The sequence below is a fragment of the Elgaria multicarinata genome, chromosome 5, assembly GCF_023053635.1.
Source record: "Elgaria multicarinata webbii isolate HBS135686 ecotype San Diego chromosome 5, rElgMul1.1.pri, whole genome shotgun sequence".
NCBI classification, from domain to species: Eukaryota; Metazoa; Chordata; class Lepidosauria; order Squamata; family Anguidae; genus Elgaria; species Elgaria multicarinata.
The window spans coordinates 101,004,841-101,021,148 of NC_086175.1; the positions used below are offsets into that span (position 1 = coordinate 101,004,841).

Here is a 16,308-nt window from a genome sequence, read left to right on the forward strand (position 1 = left end):
TCCACCTTCATCTAGCAGTAGCCCTGACCAAGAAGGGAGGCGAGGGGGTCTGGGTAAAAGCAGAAGGACCGGCTGGCTAGGTGGGAAGGATGGCTTCTGGATCCAGACCCGTCTCCTTGCCCAGTCCCCGTCAACCAGCCTGCATGATTAGCCCATTTTTCCAGCCAAGAAACATCATCATCGAACCATCCCCAATTGGCTGTGGCAGTACAAGGGACACCGTGGATCAGACCCCAAGGCGGGTTTCGTTTCTTTTAATATTCCTTTTTCTTTTCGGTTCGCTTTTGCCATTCCGGATGCCAGCCTACGGCAGCCACACGGCCCAATCGGAACACCATCGTGCCAGGAGATCCGCAGTTGCCACCTGCCCCGCTTTCATCGCCACCCCTTTCCGACGGCCTTGGGGCTGTCTCGGTAGGCAAGGCCTCCTCCCCTCCACGTGTCTCCTGCTGCTGTGGCGGGAGGCGGCGGCGGAGCCCAGGTGTGTGCAGCCTCTCCGGGCGGCGGCGTGCTCGCTGCTTCGTCGCCACCTCTCGCGTCCAATCGGATCGTCCCGCTCCGAGCCCCTCCGCCTCGCGTGGAAAGGGGCAAATCTGCAGCGCTCACTCCGCTCGCCGCCGGCGCCAACAGCCGCCGCCCCCGCCTGCCTGCCTGCCTGCCTAGTACCTAGGGCTCAGTTCCGGAGCTGGTTCTGGAAAGAGAGCGAGACCAGCAGCAGCCTCCCGTGTTCGCCGGCTCCCCTCCACCTTTCCCCGCTTTCGTATCTGCAGGGCTCAGCTCTGCCTCCCCCTTTGGCCCGAGGGAATTACAGGTGGATTCACACTCGTTCTCTCTCGCTCCGGAGGCTGGTGGCTCCTGTTCATTGGGGCGCTCTGGGTTTCTGTCAGAACCCATGTTGGGGCTCCGGTTCAGCCCCTTGGAGGGCTCCTTCAGAGTCCTGACTGAAACCCAGGGCGGATGCACCGCTCCGCTGAAACAGGAGCCCCCAGCCTCCGCCGCGCTTTCGCTCTCGCTCGTCCCCGCCTGAGCCCGACCGTGGGGCACCAAGCAGGTGCTGAGGCGAGCTTGAAATGAGGGGAGAAGTGGGTGAAGAGACAGCCAGGAGGAGGAGGAGGGGAGCGACAGAGAAGCCGCCGCCGCCGCAACCCCCCGCGCGGCTCCCTATATCTCCCGCAGGTCCCACAACTCGCCGTCGGCCCCGCCCTCTCCGGCAAGCCGACACTCTCATTGGCTACCGGCATTCTAGGGGGCGGGGCTCTCCCCAGAACCTGGGCCATATATCCCGCATGAGTGGGAGGGGACGGGGCTGATTTTGTCTCCTTGGTCAGAGCCAGGTTTTCCTTTCTGCCCCCCTCCCCGGGCTTGTACGCTGGTTCTCCCCCACCCTCCCACCCCCACCCCTTCATCTGGGAGCTCGCTCGCTCTGTCTGTGTCTCCGGGCCAGGATTACTTGACAGCCACCCCTGGTGAGGGCGGGACGCGCAGCGCCGGCACACAAAGACCTCCCTTCTCTGCCCAGCGCCTGCCGGCAGTTTGGAAACCGCGAGTGCCCTGCGGTAGGCGGGAAGAGCGCAGGGGGGACGCGCCGAGGACCGCGCCATCTCTCCGGGCGAAGCGGCGGACCCTTGCCTCGCTCCTGCGTCTCTGCCTCTGCTCCGGAGCTCCTGCTAAGGCGCTGCTAGCAGCCTCGCTCCGCGCTCATGGCTCGCGACAAAGCCAAGGAAGGCGATGGCAACTGGAAGAAATTCATCTGGAACTCGGACAAGAAGGAGTTCCTCGGCAGGACTGGCAGCAGCTGGTGTGAGTATCTCGCCGGTCCCCTGTTCTCCCGCCTCGGCTCCTCGCTGGGATCCCGCGCGCGCGCGCAGAGCCGGGAAGACCCACGAGGGGACCGGCGCTGGATCCGCGCGCGCCAGAGCCTACAAAGCCGCCTCCTTCCACCTGGTGCCCTCCGGAGGTGTGGGCCGGGGGATGCTCGGAGCTGTAGCCCCACCACCACCACCACCATCTGGCGGCCCCAGGTGGACAGAGACTGGTGTAAAGGGGGAGGAGGAGGGGGCTCTCCCCCGCCTCGGCTGCTGCTTTCAGCCCCGTGGCACAAACCCACCCACCCCCGCCGCCGGCGGTCGCCTCGTCCACTGCCGAGGCGAGAGGCGCAGGGGCGGCTTGACGAGGTGTCCGTCGCCGCGCGTAAAATCTCCCCATTACTCGCCCCGGCTTGGTTTTGGTTTTGTGTCCCCCCCCCCCCTTGTCTTTTGACCTCCTCCTCCTGTCGCTGCCAGGTTTAAAAATACTCGCCAAGCCTCCTCCTGGGCAGCTTTCGAAATGGGGGTGGGGGGAGCCAAGGGTTGAGGTGTTCCCGGGTGGGAGTAGGGCGAGCGGAACGCCGAGCGGTCTGGTGCAGGAGGCGAGTGAGACTTTCCGACAATGTCATTGCCGCTGACGTAGCGTGACCGACGGAGGGTTTTCCCGGCAATGTGCCTGACTCGAGTGTGTGTGTGTAAAGCATTCCTATGTATACATATATGGTGGAGGTGTGCGTGTGGAAAGCACGGCTCTCGTTGATTCCATTTGGACGGAGCGTCTCGGCGTTGCTAGGGCGGGCAGGCGGGCTTGTTTGCTTCGCTGGGCGACTGCGATTGTCTAGACAATCCCCGGGTACTTCGCCGCCCCGGCTGCGTGGACTTCTTTTTTGTCGCTCGGCTACTGCCTGTTGCCTCCGTGTGCTAGGAAGAGCCGCTTGGCTTTCTTCTCTCTCTCTCTCCTCCTTTTTCCTCCTGCAAAGGTCGTGCTGAAGGGCATTGATGTATAGTACTAAAAGAGAGAGAGAGAAAGAGTCGTGACTGCGGGCAGGGTGGGGGAGAGGGGGAGATCCCTATCACCCCTTCTTACTCCTCCTCCTTCCGCCCCTCCCCAGCTGCTCCCCACCAGAAGAGCCGCCACTGCGGCTGCTTCCATGTGGTTCAGGAAGGGCATCACGCTAGTGGCGTGTGTTACAGGGTGCGAGTGTGTGGGTATGTTTTCCTCTCTTCCCCCACCCACCCCCAGGCTCTTTTCATCTCTAAAATGGCCACGATGAGCCAGGGGAGAATGTATGGGCACAGCAAGGGCGACGGGTGTGTAGGGTTGCCTTCCCAGCCTCCGCCAACCCAAAAGGGTTAATAATGCATCACAGCTCAAGGTTAGTCAAGGTGACACCTTCCCTAGCGAAGAGGTAATGGAAGACTTCTTGGTTGGAATCCCCTGAGGGGGGGGCAGGCTAGGGGGTCTGCCATCAAGGACAATCCTGAGCTAAAGGGGTCTCCTTTGGGGTTGACTGCAAATTGTTTGGAATCTTAGCCTGTTCTTTTCCACTTTTCCACATGCACCTTAATCTGGGGGAGGCCCAAGTGAGCTGCAGAGAGAGAGAGAGAGAGAGAAAGGTCAGGTGGGAACAAAGTGAGGGAGGTTTAGGAATAATAAAGTCCTTGAAGGCTGTCTCCTAGCAACTCTACCTAACTTGAATAAGAGTGAGGTTCAGAACACACACACATACACACTTAATTTTTCTCATTTGCTAATCCCCTCTCAGCATCTCCCCCTACTCCAGGACCAAGGCCTGTTTTCCAGGGTCATCACACTGACTCTGCATTGCACAAATACAAAGGACACCAAAGGTTTTGCTTACACCTCCAGTCCATTGGTTTCTCCCTTTGTATTTCTTCCCACCTGGTCCTAGACCATGGTATCTGAGCAGCCAAGATTCTTTTTTAAGGAGGATTCCTTTTAACATTCTGTCTGTACAGGTGCTGTTGACTCTTTGGCTCCCAGCCTGCCGGGTCATTATTTTGATCAGGCTTTTCTTATGCTGGCCAACAAGCGCTTAATGCAATTTTATTTTCCGGGCCCTTTTTCTTGTTAGTGGAGGGAAAGGTCCCACCGTGCTCCATGGGGATGAGTGCTGAATGTGCCCGGGGCCTTTTGTGTGGCTGCCTTAGATATGGGCTGCCCTTGAAGGAAAGGGTAGGCTGCCCTTGAGTCTCCTCCTCTCTCTGCTGGGGTTTGAACAGGCCGTCTTGAGTGTCTCTGTAGATCCTTGCATCAGGGAAGTGGGCCTCTTATCTGGAACTTTCCATTCCCTTCTAAACTCTCTGTGCAAATTTAGAAACATCCATGATACTGAGGTCAGGGTGGCAAATGGCTCTGGAGAGAGAGAGAGAGAAGCAAAATATTGTTGAGAATGAAAGACAGCGGCTTTATTTAGGGAGAGCTGCCTTTATAAATAGAATTTTGGACTGGGTAGGGGAGAGAAAATGGGTGGAGGTGCATCTAAAAATGATTCACAGATTGTAGAAGACCTTTTCTTTAGTTGCTGAGAGAGCGGCTGCCAAGCTACAGCTGCTGGTCTCGCACTGTCTCTGGGTTGAATCCAGCCAATGTCCCATTGGAAGTGCCACATCCGGAGCTTCTGAGCTTTCTTTGATCCTTGGCTAGGATCTGCATGGATGAAAAGGGAATGAATGCCGGACAGGTCATGGATGAACTGGGGTCTGTTGGGAGGTGTGTGACACCATAAGCCTCTCCAGGGCTCCAGAAGGGGTGGAAGAAGAGATCCCTTCTTCAGATGCTGTACAGCAGCCTTCTACCAACTTTGTGTCTGCTCCAGATGGTTCGGACTACAACCCCCCATCGCCTGAGCCAGCATTACCATGCTACATGGGAATGATGGGAGCTGTAGTCCCATGTGTTTCAAGGACTGGTTGGTGGAAGGCTGCTTTAGAGGCAAGGTGCCCTTTCCAGATGAAGGATTGTAGCATGAACAACCCGAAGGCACTGGGCAGCCAAAGATTTTTCCACCGTAAGCAAAAAGACAGAAAAGGCAGAGGGGAATGCAGGAGGAAGATGGCAACCTCTGTAACCCCTGTAAAATTCCGTGAATGACACAGTGTGGTGGTGTAATAGCAGCCTCATCTGGAGGCACCCAAGATGTCTGTTGGCTGAAAGGGGCAGTGGAATGACATTGAAGTCTCTTTCAGAGCAGCTAGACTCAGAGAGGATCTTACCTATGTATTAAAAATCAGGCTATTCTGTTTCCTTAAAAAGTTATGAAGGAGTCTATGTCCTTTTTTTCTTTTTTCTTCTAAAAGGGGTTACTTCTGTAGTGTAGGGAGGTCTGTGGGTTGCTATTAACATCCTGGTTGGAAGTCTGGTTTAAAGTCATGCTCCTTCACTACCTTGAGCTCTTTTGATTTCTTTCTCCTTTTTAAAATTTTACATCCTTTAAAACGCACACACACACACCACCTTGCTGTCAGCAGGTTTCCTCTTTGGCTCATTGCAACAGCACCTCCTATGACTGTCCTCTGGAAAAAATGCCCAAATCTCTCTGACGTCACAGCTATTTGCCTAGTGCTGCCTGGTTACTAAAGAGTGTGTTAACCCCAAGAGTGCTGGAACCGTTGTGCCCACTGGTCTCTGCGGATAGCTTCCCTTTCTCCTCCCTTCAGGGGGGAAATGCCTTATTTTCGTAGGGTTTTCTCTTTCGCTGACATGTTATCAATGGTGGAAAGCTTTTCCGTAGCAGTGTTTATCTTGCTTACTGCCTTTGCAGTCCCTCCACATGCATGTTTGTTCTAAAGGTCACCCCCTTTGGAGTACAATTTGTAGTCTAACACACACACCTTCTTTTTCACACGCTGGGTCTTCTTAGAATAGCAGAAGTGGGCATGAGCTGATGTTTCCATGCAGCAGGGTTGCCCTGCGATGCCTAGTACAGCATGTTACTCTACGGCTAATCAGTAGAGATAATCCCTGTAAACTGGTAACTGATACAACCAGATTTCAAAGGCTGTGTGCAGTTCCTTGGAGCAGCCCTCCTAAAAAAGAAAAGTTTTAAATGTTCGTCCCCTCCCTCTTCCGTAATCACTTATGTAATTTGTATATTAATCTGGCTGATCACGCCGCAGTGTAGCCAGAACGTGTGACTTGTACTGGGCGGCTTTCTTAATATCCTACATAAAAGCAAGCTAAAAGCTATTCAGGTCTGAAGCTGTGTAGCAATAAGGTGCCAGAGAGTTGTAATATGTGCTGGGGGTGGGGGTGGGGAGATTGAAATACTGTAGATGTGCCATACATGGTGTTTCTCAAAGATGTACTACAGCAGCCTTCTCCGCCCTGATGCTCTCTATATGTGTTGGGCTATGTCTGACTGGGGATGCTGGGAATTGTAGTCAAACACATCTGGAGGGCACCAGGTTGAGAAAGCTTGTGTTGCAGTGTACAGGATTTTCCTGCATCTTCAGACATGGGTGTAATTCCCAAAGACTCACCTGGAAGGGTTATGCAGAGTCATGTAGGTTTTGAGTCACGGTGATCTACAGCAAAGCATGGGGTAGGTAGGTCAAGTTGGGGTCGTTCCCACACATTGAAAGGTTGTACAACTGAGCCCTACTGAAATGTTGCAGTATATTCTCCCTCCTAAAAGGAGTGCTCCTTCTCAGAGTTCCATCCCTACATGTTGAAGTTCAGACATAGCAGTCCCCATAGCCATGCCTCCAAAGAGAATCCAACAGTCCAGGCAGCTATGTTGATCCATATCAACAAATCACTTCTGGACATTTCAATCTCCATCAGAAGAAGATATTTCGTAAACATATTGCCCCTTCAAGACCAAGACACCCTAAAATTCTAACAGGGTACTTATATGTTGTTGCTGATAAAAAATAATGTTCCACCCACTCCTATGAGGATTGGAGCTAAGATCAGAGGGAACAGGGAAAACTGGGCACAGGAGCAGTTGACATCAGTGTCTCTGCTAATCTAAATGTCCTGACATTGTACCCCTGGGAGACCAGGGTCCACTGCACCCCTGCATTTCACTCTCCTTCCTCCACCACCACCCTGGTTCTGTTTTTTCTTTCCAACAGTTACTCTATATTTTGTGCCTATTGAATATGCCTCACTGGGCCTGTTCAGATGACGCATTAAGCCATGATTAGGCCGCTAAACCTATTGCAACAAATGGTTAGTGAGCATGTTTAAACCATGGTTATGTAGCCACCATGGTTAAGAATGGTTCACATGATACACTATGCCATGATGTTTAGCTCAGAATGCTTAACCACTGTAGCTTAGTGTGCCGTCTGAACAAGGTCACTAGGTCAATTTATGTCCCCTTAACGGTGTGTGTGTGTGTGGTACATCAGCAAACCTTGGCATTCCCCTGAGCATGCTACACCTCCATCTTGTTTCTCAGTAGCCCCATTTTGGCTACCTTTCTGTTGGCATTCACCACCTAAGTTCAGTGTTAGAAGGATTGGTGCTGGGGCAATGAGTGAACTGGGGCTGAATCTCATTAAGAGCCTAAAAGGAGTTCTAATGAATCAAACCAAAGATACATCTCATCCGGCATTCTCTTTCTAACCAGCATCAGCCAGATATCTCTACAAGCAGGGCATGTGTAGAGCTGTGTGTCCTCTCCAGCAGCACCTGCTTTCCAGAGGGCAGGTTTCCTCTGGGGTTGGAGGTTCCACATATCTATCATGGCTGATAACCATTGATAGAGACCTCTTTGCCATGAATTTGTCTAAGAAAGAGGAAGACCATTGATTTCAGCAGAACCAAATAAATTTTCTTAGAACGTCCATCTCTGTGAGAACTTCTCCTAGCTCACTACCTTTTTAAAAAACACAAACACATACATATATTTCCTGTTTTCAGGTCTTCTTTTTGTTTGTATGCTAATTTGGGGTGGAGTAGCACTACAGTTGTCAGAGAAAATTACAATGGGATTCAATGAGTTTGGATTTCTATGAATCTGACCTGATGATTATGCAGCGGACCGGCTTTATCTGAGTCACACAGATTCCATGGACTTGCAGACCATTTTTTTAAAAATAACTTTTGGAAGAGGTTTGCACAATTAACAAGGGTGCATTAGTGCAACGGTGCATTTGCAAATGGACAAAATTCTTGTACAAAAAAAAATCCAGCTCCACCCATTAGTGGACAATAAAAATGAAAGATGCCTGACAGTCTATGAAATGCAATCAGAACAGATTTAACAAAATTTGTACCTCCCCAAGTGTCATCCCTGGAACGCAATGCCTCTCTTTGATTCCAGTGGCATTAATGTTGGTCTTGACGTGACCTGTGTGTGACCCTTGAGAAGCCGCTGCATGCCCAGATGGCTCCTGCATCATTAACCGTCTCTCCTTGACGCTTGAATTTGTTCTCTCTTGTCACAGTTAAGATCCTCCTCTTCTATGTGATCTTCTACGGCTGCCTGGCGGGTATCTTCATTGGGACCATTCAAGTCTTGCTGCTCACCATCAGCGAATTCCAGCCCAAGTATCAGGACCGAGTTGCACCCCCAGGTAACAACAAGAACCGATGGAGGAGCTAGTCCACCCACACACCCCAAGCCCTGCTGTGACAGGATTGGGGCCTTTTTACCTAATTGGGCTGTGGAGGGTTCTAGAGCTGCAGCGATCAACTTTTGACTGCCTCTTTCAAAAGTTGTCTGGCTTTCTTTATTTCCTCAGATCTTCTGAGGTCAGGCAGATGATTTACTAGTCAGCTGTAGCAAACTAGGGAATGTTACATTGCTTATTGCATCACAAGTTTAGTAAGCCCTCCAGTTCTATCATATTTGTATCTTGCTTTTCCTTCAAGGAGCGCTGAGTAACAACCTAGCTCAGCCTTCACCCAAGTGGAGCCCTCTAGGTGTGTTGGATTGCAACTCCCGTCATTCCCAGCCAGCATTCATGGATGCAGTCCAACACGTCTGGAGGGCACCAGGAGTAGGAGGCCTGGCCAAGGCCAAAAGTTTTGTCCAAAGCTATTCAGTGAGCTTTGTAGTTTAGTGGTGTTTTGAGCCCAGGCATTCCAATCGAACTCTCCAGTTCATCCCTCCCCAACCTGGTGCCCCCCAATGTGTTGGACTACAACAGCTCTGCTGCCTGTGAGATTTTGGGAGTTGTAGTCCAACACCTCTAGAGGGCACCAGGTTGGAGAATGCTGCTCTAGTCCAATAGTCTTTAAGCTTTTCCAACCTGGGACTCCACTTATATATAACCCTTTCTTTGTAACATATATATAGTGTTGCTTTGGGGACCCACGTTAGGTCAATTTATGATGCAGTCATGGGTATCTTAGTGACCTTGTTCTGATGCAGTCATGGGTATCCTAGTGACCTTGTTCAGATGGCACACTAAGTCCAGTGGATCTGTTGATCAGATGGGTTGGGAATCAAAGTGTGTCGGTTCCTATCTGAGGTGGGTCACATCAGTAGCACCATTTTTGTGGTTGCCATTTAACTTAAATAAAACCACCAGGAGAGAGAGAGAGAAAATCAGATACAGCGAAGGACAAGGGGTCCCGCCTCTGTCATAGTTGTATAGCATTGGAGATTTCAGGAGGTGCAGCTTTTCTCCTGCCTGGCAAGCTGCTTCTTCTAAAATTTTCTCTTCCACACAAGTGTGCAACGAGCAAGAGCCCTGCTGTTCTGTTGGCATCTAGAGCAGCTTTCTTCAACTGGTGACCTCCAGAAATTTTGAACTACAGCTCCCAGCATTTCTGACCACTGGCCATGCTGACTGGGGCTGCTGGGAGTTGGGAGTCCAACAACATCTGGAGGGCATCAGGCTGGGGAAGTGTGTCCTAGAGAGAAAAGGAGAAAGTTGGACATATGCAGAAAATTATTTAGCTAGATGCTAAGTTACATGTTGGAACTAAGGGATGTTGTCAACCATCCTTGGTTTAGATATTCAGGTCAGGTTTCTTCAGAAGTGGCCTGACTGCCTCCTCTTTCAAAGAGGCTGGGAACAAAATACTGTGTATATAAACCTTAATAATATGATGGTAGGTTAAAAATGTGTGTGTGGAGATAACATATTGCCTGGTTAGGAAGTAAGGAGAACAGTGTTATGGACCACACCTGTATGTACAGGGCTGGCCCAAGATATTTTGCTGCCTGAAGCAAAGAACAACATGGCATCCCCTTCTATGCTATGCACTGAACCCAACTGGACTGACATTTGAATCCTACTTCCACGCTGGCAACAGGATAGGTGCTCCACTGATCCTGAGAGCAGCCAGGAAGTTTAGCCTGGAGGGTGTGTGCAGGACAGCCGGCGTGGCACAAACAGCTTTGTCCTCCAAAAGAGTGGAATGGCTGATGGGCTGTGCCTGCTGTCTCCCAGCACGGCCAGCCCTGTGTATACCTGGCAGACACCTGTCCTTATATTCAAAAGAAGCTGGGAAGTAAATGAAGAAAAGATGTAGGCATTGGGTTTGATCCAGATTTCGTCATACTTAGGGTAGGCCCATCAATGGGACATAAGTCTGTCATGACTAACTGATGCTCCATTGATTTCAGTGGGTCTTCTGTGTATGACTGAATCTGGATCCAACCCATTGAGTTCAAGAATCTTGAAAGGAGCAATTCACACAGCTCTTTTAGAGAAAGGCATAGCTTCACACAAAGCAGGAATTGTCATGGCACAGGGCTTTGGGACAGACCCTGGTTCCATTTCAGGATGCAAGACATATTCCCAACCAATACAAGTTTCCTTTCTGCCATCTGTGAAACATGCCAACCAAAGCGTCCTGCTGAAATGCTTACTGTGTGGTGCTCAGAGTATTATGTGGACAATGAATGCAAATGACCAGGGCCGGCCCTGTCATTAGGCAAAGTGAGGCAGCCGGCTCAGGCGGCAGATGGTGGGTGGTGGCAGCAGCCTCCTGGCTGTTGGAGGACAGAGCAGTGTGTTCCATGCATCCTGCCCTGTGGTCCTTAAGCCAGCATGCTGCCCTCAGGTGAGGTGGAAGTCGGGTTCAACAGCCAGCCAAGTCAGGTTCAATAGCAGAACAGGGAGGGCACCATTTGTCCTTTGCCTGAGGCATCAAAATGTCCCAGGCAAGATAGGTTCAGAATACCTGGCTTCTAATCCAGGCTTGCCACTGGACAAGTTAACACCTGCCTTTTTCACCTTGGGCTGTAAACTGAAGCACGCTCTCTTAGAAATCAGTTGCATTTGACGGGCCTTCTTTGCACGGATTCAGGTAGTAGTTCTGGGCTGGATCCATCTGCAGTAGGAGAGGATGGCTTCTCTTCATGGGTGCCTTGGCTTCTAATAGCTTTGTTGGCATCTGGCATGTACGAAAGGCAGCCTGGTATGGTTATGGGTTCTCTTAGTATTTTACTTCAGCAACCGCTTGCCCCCAGCTGACCGCAGTGGATCCACAATGCAAAGAGAAGCCGATTGTTGAGCCATTTGTCCGTAAGCGACATGTGAGCCGGCAGGATGATTTGGTGACGCGGCAGCTGCCCTTTTTGTTCCACTCGGCCTCTATTGTTTTATCTCGTCCCAGCAGCTGGTAAGAACCAGCAGGGGAGTGGCAGGGGAGGAGCCTTGCAGCGTCGGCTTTTCCACATTATAGATGACCCTGAGGCTGCTCAGTGCTGGGTATGCTCATGATTTACGTCTGTGGAAGACTTCAGAAGCTTTTAACAACAATATAGTTTGTAACAGTGAAGGCTGGTGGCTCTGATGTCACTGTGAGGTGGTGAATCTGGTCCAGGTTTAAGTCTGAACCAATCAGAGTTCTAAAGGTGCTATCCAAGGTGCACCTTGGATAGCTCCTTTAGAGTTCTGATTGGTTCAAACTGAAAACCAGAGCGGATTCACCGCCCCACTGACTTCAGAGTCACCAGTCTCCACTGTTTTTAAACAGCCATTGTATCATTGCCAGAATGCTGCTGGATGAACTGACCCCTATAGCAAGACGCAAGTCCCTCTGGCAGCTGCATTAACAGCAAGCCTATATGCCTGGGTTGGGTTGGGGTCCAGTTCAACCATTACATTCCTCTGTTAGCTGCCCTCACTTTAACTGATTTTAGTCAAGGATGAGACTTGGAATGAAAGTCAGAAATGTTGCATTTTTATGCTACTGTAGCTGGTTGCAGTCTGACTGTAGCACTGAATAAATGGGTTTGGCAACTTGTACAGGGCTGAATTACTTGCTATGGGCCAGGTGTGTATGGCGGTGGAGAATTATCGATTGCTAGTTCTTGGCAGGGATTTCTGGAATAGCCTTTACCAACTTGATGCCCCCTAGATGTTGTGGACAATAACAACCATCTGCCCCAGACAGTATGGGCACTTGTCAAGGATGATGGGAAGTGTAGTCCAAAACACCTGGACAGCACTAGGGTGGGAAGGCTGCTCTAGAGCAGGAGTGAGTAGAAAGTGGATCTCCATATTTTTTGGATTATAACTAGGGATGTGAGAAAAATCCACAACAGATTTAAATGAGTTTGAATTGCTGTGAATCTGACCTATAGATTCTGCAGCTTCCCGGCTTTTTCCAAGTCACACAGATTCCAAGTCCGTCTGTCTGGGTATAGCAGGCACAACTATGATTCTCACAGATTGGCGTCATCGGGCACAGCAAGCAGACTTAGACTCTGCCCCACCAGTATCCCTTTAGTGCACCTGTCTATTCCCCCCCCCCCATGAAAATGAGTTAACATGCTTGAGGACATGGTTGCAGCAAAAGCAGGACTGACCCTCTCCATTCCTGGCATGCCTAGCTTCCATTGATGTATAGCACTGGGAGTCCAATGTGTACCTCACGCCCCAGGGGCCATTGCCATATACAAGCCCTATCACGTGCCGATGGGCTTTTAGCTAGAATACGATATAAACCCATGCATTAGGATAGCCAATGGATGGCATGGCTGAGTTGCATAGAATTCTGGAACGTACAACATAGGCTGGAAAAAATTGATTCAGGAGAATCCTAAACTCAAGAGAAGTTCTGATATGTTGGTGGTTTCTGTCAGTACTTCAGATCACCAGATATTTCATTATTCCAGATTCTTGTTGCTCTATAGTATACACACTGACTGAGGCCCTTTATACTAGAGTATTGCAGCTCTATCGAAGTCCACAGGGTAAACTCTATGGCTCTTCAGTTTCCCGTTATTTTTAAAATGTTCTTTTGGGAAAACCTAGTTTTGGTGGTTTGGTTTAATTGTGACTCTTTGAATTTCAGCAAGACTAGTATTTGCTTCCCTTGTGATCTGAGGTGGCCATCATCAGACTATGGGGGGCTGTTCAATGAAGCAGCCTCTTCCCCCACCCCACCCCCATTTTAAGAGGAAACTTTTCAGTCTTCACTTCTGTGTGAGCTTGAGCTGGGATTTCTTCTTCTCATGTGATTTCTTTTGCTCTTGTTACTCGAATTCTTCCTTTTGATGTCCCTCTCCACCCCCAAGCTTTAAAGCTGCAGTTGCTTGGCTGCTACTCTTTAAAGAGCCAATAGGGGGCATTTACAAGATTGCAGAAATGATCACACTCTCAGCTGTCTTTTTACATGTGCTAAAGAGGCCTGTGTTAGTACTTACCAATTAAGGACTAAAACATAAATAGAGGACAATGTATTTAGAGAGCAATCTATCAATGTATATTTATTGTCAGCTTTACACATTATCAGAAGTTTATCAGCCTATAAAAAAATGAAAGCTAGCTTTGCATTTGCCCAACATCCCTCTTTTTACTTAAATTTAGTTACAGCCTTGCCAATATGTCTATGCAGTTAATTTCCACGCATGGAAGAATTAATCAATGAATGATGTAGCATGGATTCTCAGAGTGGTAACTTAAGCAACTATGTGTTAGAAATCAAGGCAGTGGTGGATTAAAGAACATGGGTACCTGTTGAACTATACTCCTTGATTTCAGATCTCTTTTGGCCGTAGTAGGACCAAAAGGGATGTGCAGCCAAAGAGCCTGGAGAAGTCAAGATTAAGAGGAGATACAGTAGCAGTCCAAATATCTAAAAGGACACCATGCAGAAGATGGAGCAGACTTGTTTACTGTTGCTCCGCAGGGGCGAACTAGAACCAATGAGTGGCGACTACAGGTCCCAACAGTAAGAGCTATGGCAGTGGAATAGTAAAGATGGTGGGTTCTTCTTCAGTGGAGATATTTAAGCAGAAGTTGCACAGCCGTCTCTCAGAACTTGCATTGGGTCGGGGGTCAGGCTAGATGATCTCCAAGGTCATCTAACTCGTTGATCCTTTCCTTTACAATCACTTACACAAAACAGAAAACACAGGTGATCTCTCTCACTCGTTCACACATGCTGCTTAAAATAATAATAATAATAATAATAATAATAATAATAATAATTTTATTTCTTACCCGCCTCTCCGTTTGGATCGAGGCAAGAACAACAGTAAGTATAAAATACATAAAATACTGATTAAAAGCATAGTATACATTGTTAAAACATCCTAAATATATTGCACGTGATGTGATAACACAAATGGGGATTAGGGAAAGCAGAAAAAGGCCGCGGTTGTGAGGCATCTGCCCTTTCAGTAGTTTTAGGTGTTTCAGATCCAAGACTAAAATTCAGTCTCTTTGAATTTTATTAGACATTGCTACATGTGCCAGCAGAAAGACGCATCAGTGAGCTTTCATCTGCTGCATGTGGTAATGTCTGAAATGCAAACTTGTGCATCTTCCATGAGGGAGGTACTAGTGGTTCCTTTTGGACATTTCCGCAGCATGTTTCAGAGTTGCACATCTGCTTGTCGATACATGTAACGTCGGAAGCTCCCCCGTGACGATCTGCGTAGCCTCACTCCTGCATCCCAAATGCATGCTGTTCCTCATATTTTGCAGGCTGCCAGCATTGTAAATGCACCCACCGCTGGGACTGTGTCTCCATCGCTCACACACACACACGTCATGTGATAAGAGCACAACTACCGCATGCACCCAGGAATTTCAAAGCCTCATCTTGACCCTGTGTTGCCCTCTGTGGAAAATGGCACTGCAGCTAAATTGCCCTTTCTGCTAGTGACCCTATTCTGAGCTTGGCCAAACACATCCCCATTCATTTGGAAGCTGCCAAAACATCTATCTATCTAAAATTATTTCTAGGCTGCTGATAAGGGTGGAACCTTCTCAAGGTGTCCATCTCGTCGGTGTGGCTGCTGTTCCTTGTGGTGACTAGAACACTTCCATGCCACTGATCACATGGATCAAGCCAGTGGGCTCTGGTGGCTCCGATGTCAGTGGAGCAGTGAATCTGCTCTGGGTTTCAAGCAGAACCAGTCAGAACTCTAAAGGAGATATCTAAGGAGCTTCTGAATAGCTCCTTTAGAGTTCTGGCAGGTTTTGACTTAAACCCAGAGCGTATTCACTGCCCCACTGACATTGGAGCCACCAGCCTCACTGGATCAGGCCCATTGCATGGAGTGTCTGTCAGTCACAATTACCACCAGGTTTGCATAGAAATATGTTTATATACTTGATTTACTATATATAAAGCAATTTATATATTTATATAACATGGCTCTCCATGCAGCTTATAGCATAAAATGATAAAATGCTGTTAAAACCGCAATATCAGACCTAAAATTATTTGTGGCATAACATCTTCTGGCATAAGCATTTCCAGCAGCGAGAAGAATAAAAGCAGATAACTAACACATATACAGCACATAAACAGTTGTCCAGAATACTAAAAACTCAGATTTTCAAAGGCTTTGGGGAGACTAAAAGTCTTCACCTGGTGCTCCTATTTCTTTTGCTGATCCTGTTTTATTTTTAAGCTTCAATGTAAGTTCCCTTGGGCATTTTTTTTGTATTATAAAGGTGAGATATAAAGATGATGATGATGATGTGCTTGTGGGTTTCCTGTGGGCAGGTGGTTGGCCACTGTGTGAACAGAATGCTGGACTAGATGGACCCTGGGTCTGATCCAGGGTCCATCTAGGGTCCATCTTATGTTCTTATGGACTTGCTACTGCCGCTGCATCCTTCCCCGCCACACCACCTGCTCTGACCTGCTGGCTGCTCCCTCCCTTCTCACCCTTCCAAATAGTTTTCGCTGCTGGATTAGCAGCAGCAGTGCCAGTGCAGGCGTTCACAGCATCTCCAGTGCCATCTTGTTCCTGAGTGCCACAGTCTGCAGAAGGACTCCTTCCTCAGAGCAAGGCATTGTGGGTGAGGCAGCCCCAGAGATGCACTGCTGCCATGTATTAAAATGGAAAGAGTCCCTGTTTAAGGTTAAACCGTATTAGCCGTTCATAGCTTGTGGGTGGGCCGTGGCAGCTGGGGCTAGCAGATGGGGGGAGGGCATGATCCACACTGCCTGTGGCTCTTCATAGCTCATTGTATGTCGTATGCCTGCCCTGAATGTGTACAGCCATTACACTCAAATCCATAGATGAGTTTTCTGGAAATACTCATCATCTATGAGAGTGTCTTCAGGATGGGAATTTGTATGTGGATGACGTTGCCCTCAGTT

The 16,308-nt window shown here is 49.2% G+C and overlaps 1 protein-coding gene across 1 annotated transcript in view; it reads left to right on the forward strand.

The window, feature by feature from the left end:
• The first annotated feature begins 1,415 nt into the window (after window positions 1-1,415).
• The window catches only part of ATP1B1 (ATPase Na+/K+ transporting subunit beta 1), a 39,555-nt gene continuing 24,662 nt past the window's right edge, over window positions 1,416-16,308 (forward strand). Inside the window, exons 1-2 of the mRNA XM_063126905.1 lie at window positions 1,416-1,800; window positions 8,226-8,354. Coding sequence (XP_062982975.1) covers window positions 1,701-1,800; window positions 8,226-8,354 — 229 coding nt within the window. The 5' untranslated portion in view covers window positions 1,416-1,700. The remainder of the gene's footprint in view (window positions 1,801-8,225; window positions 8,355-16,308) is intronic.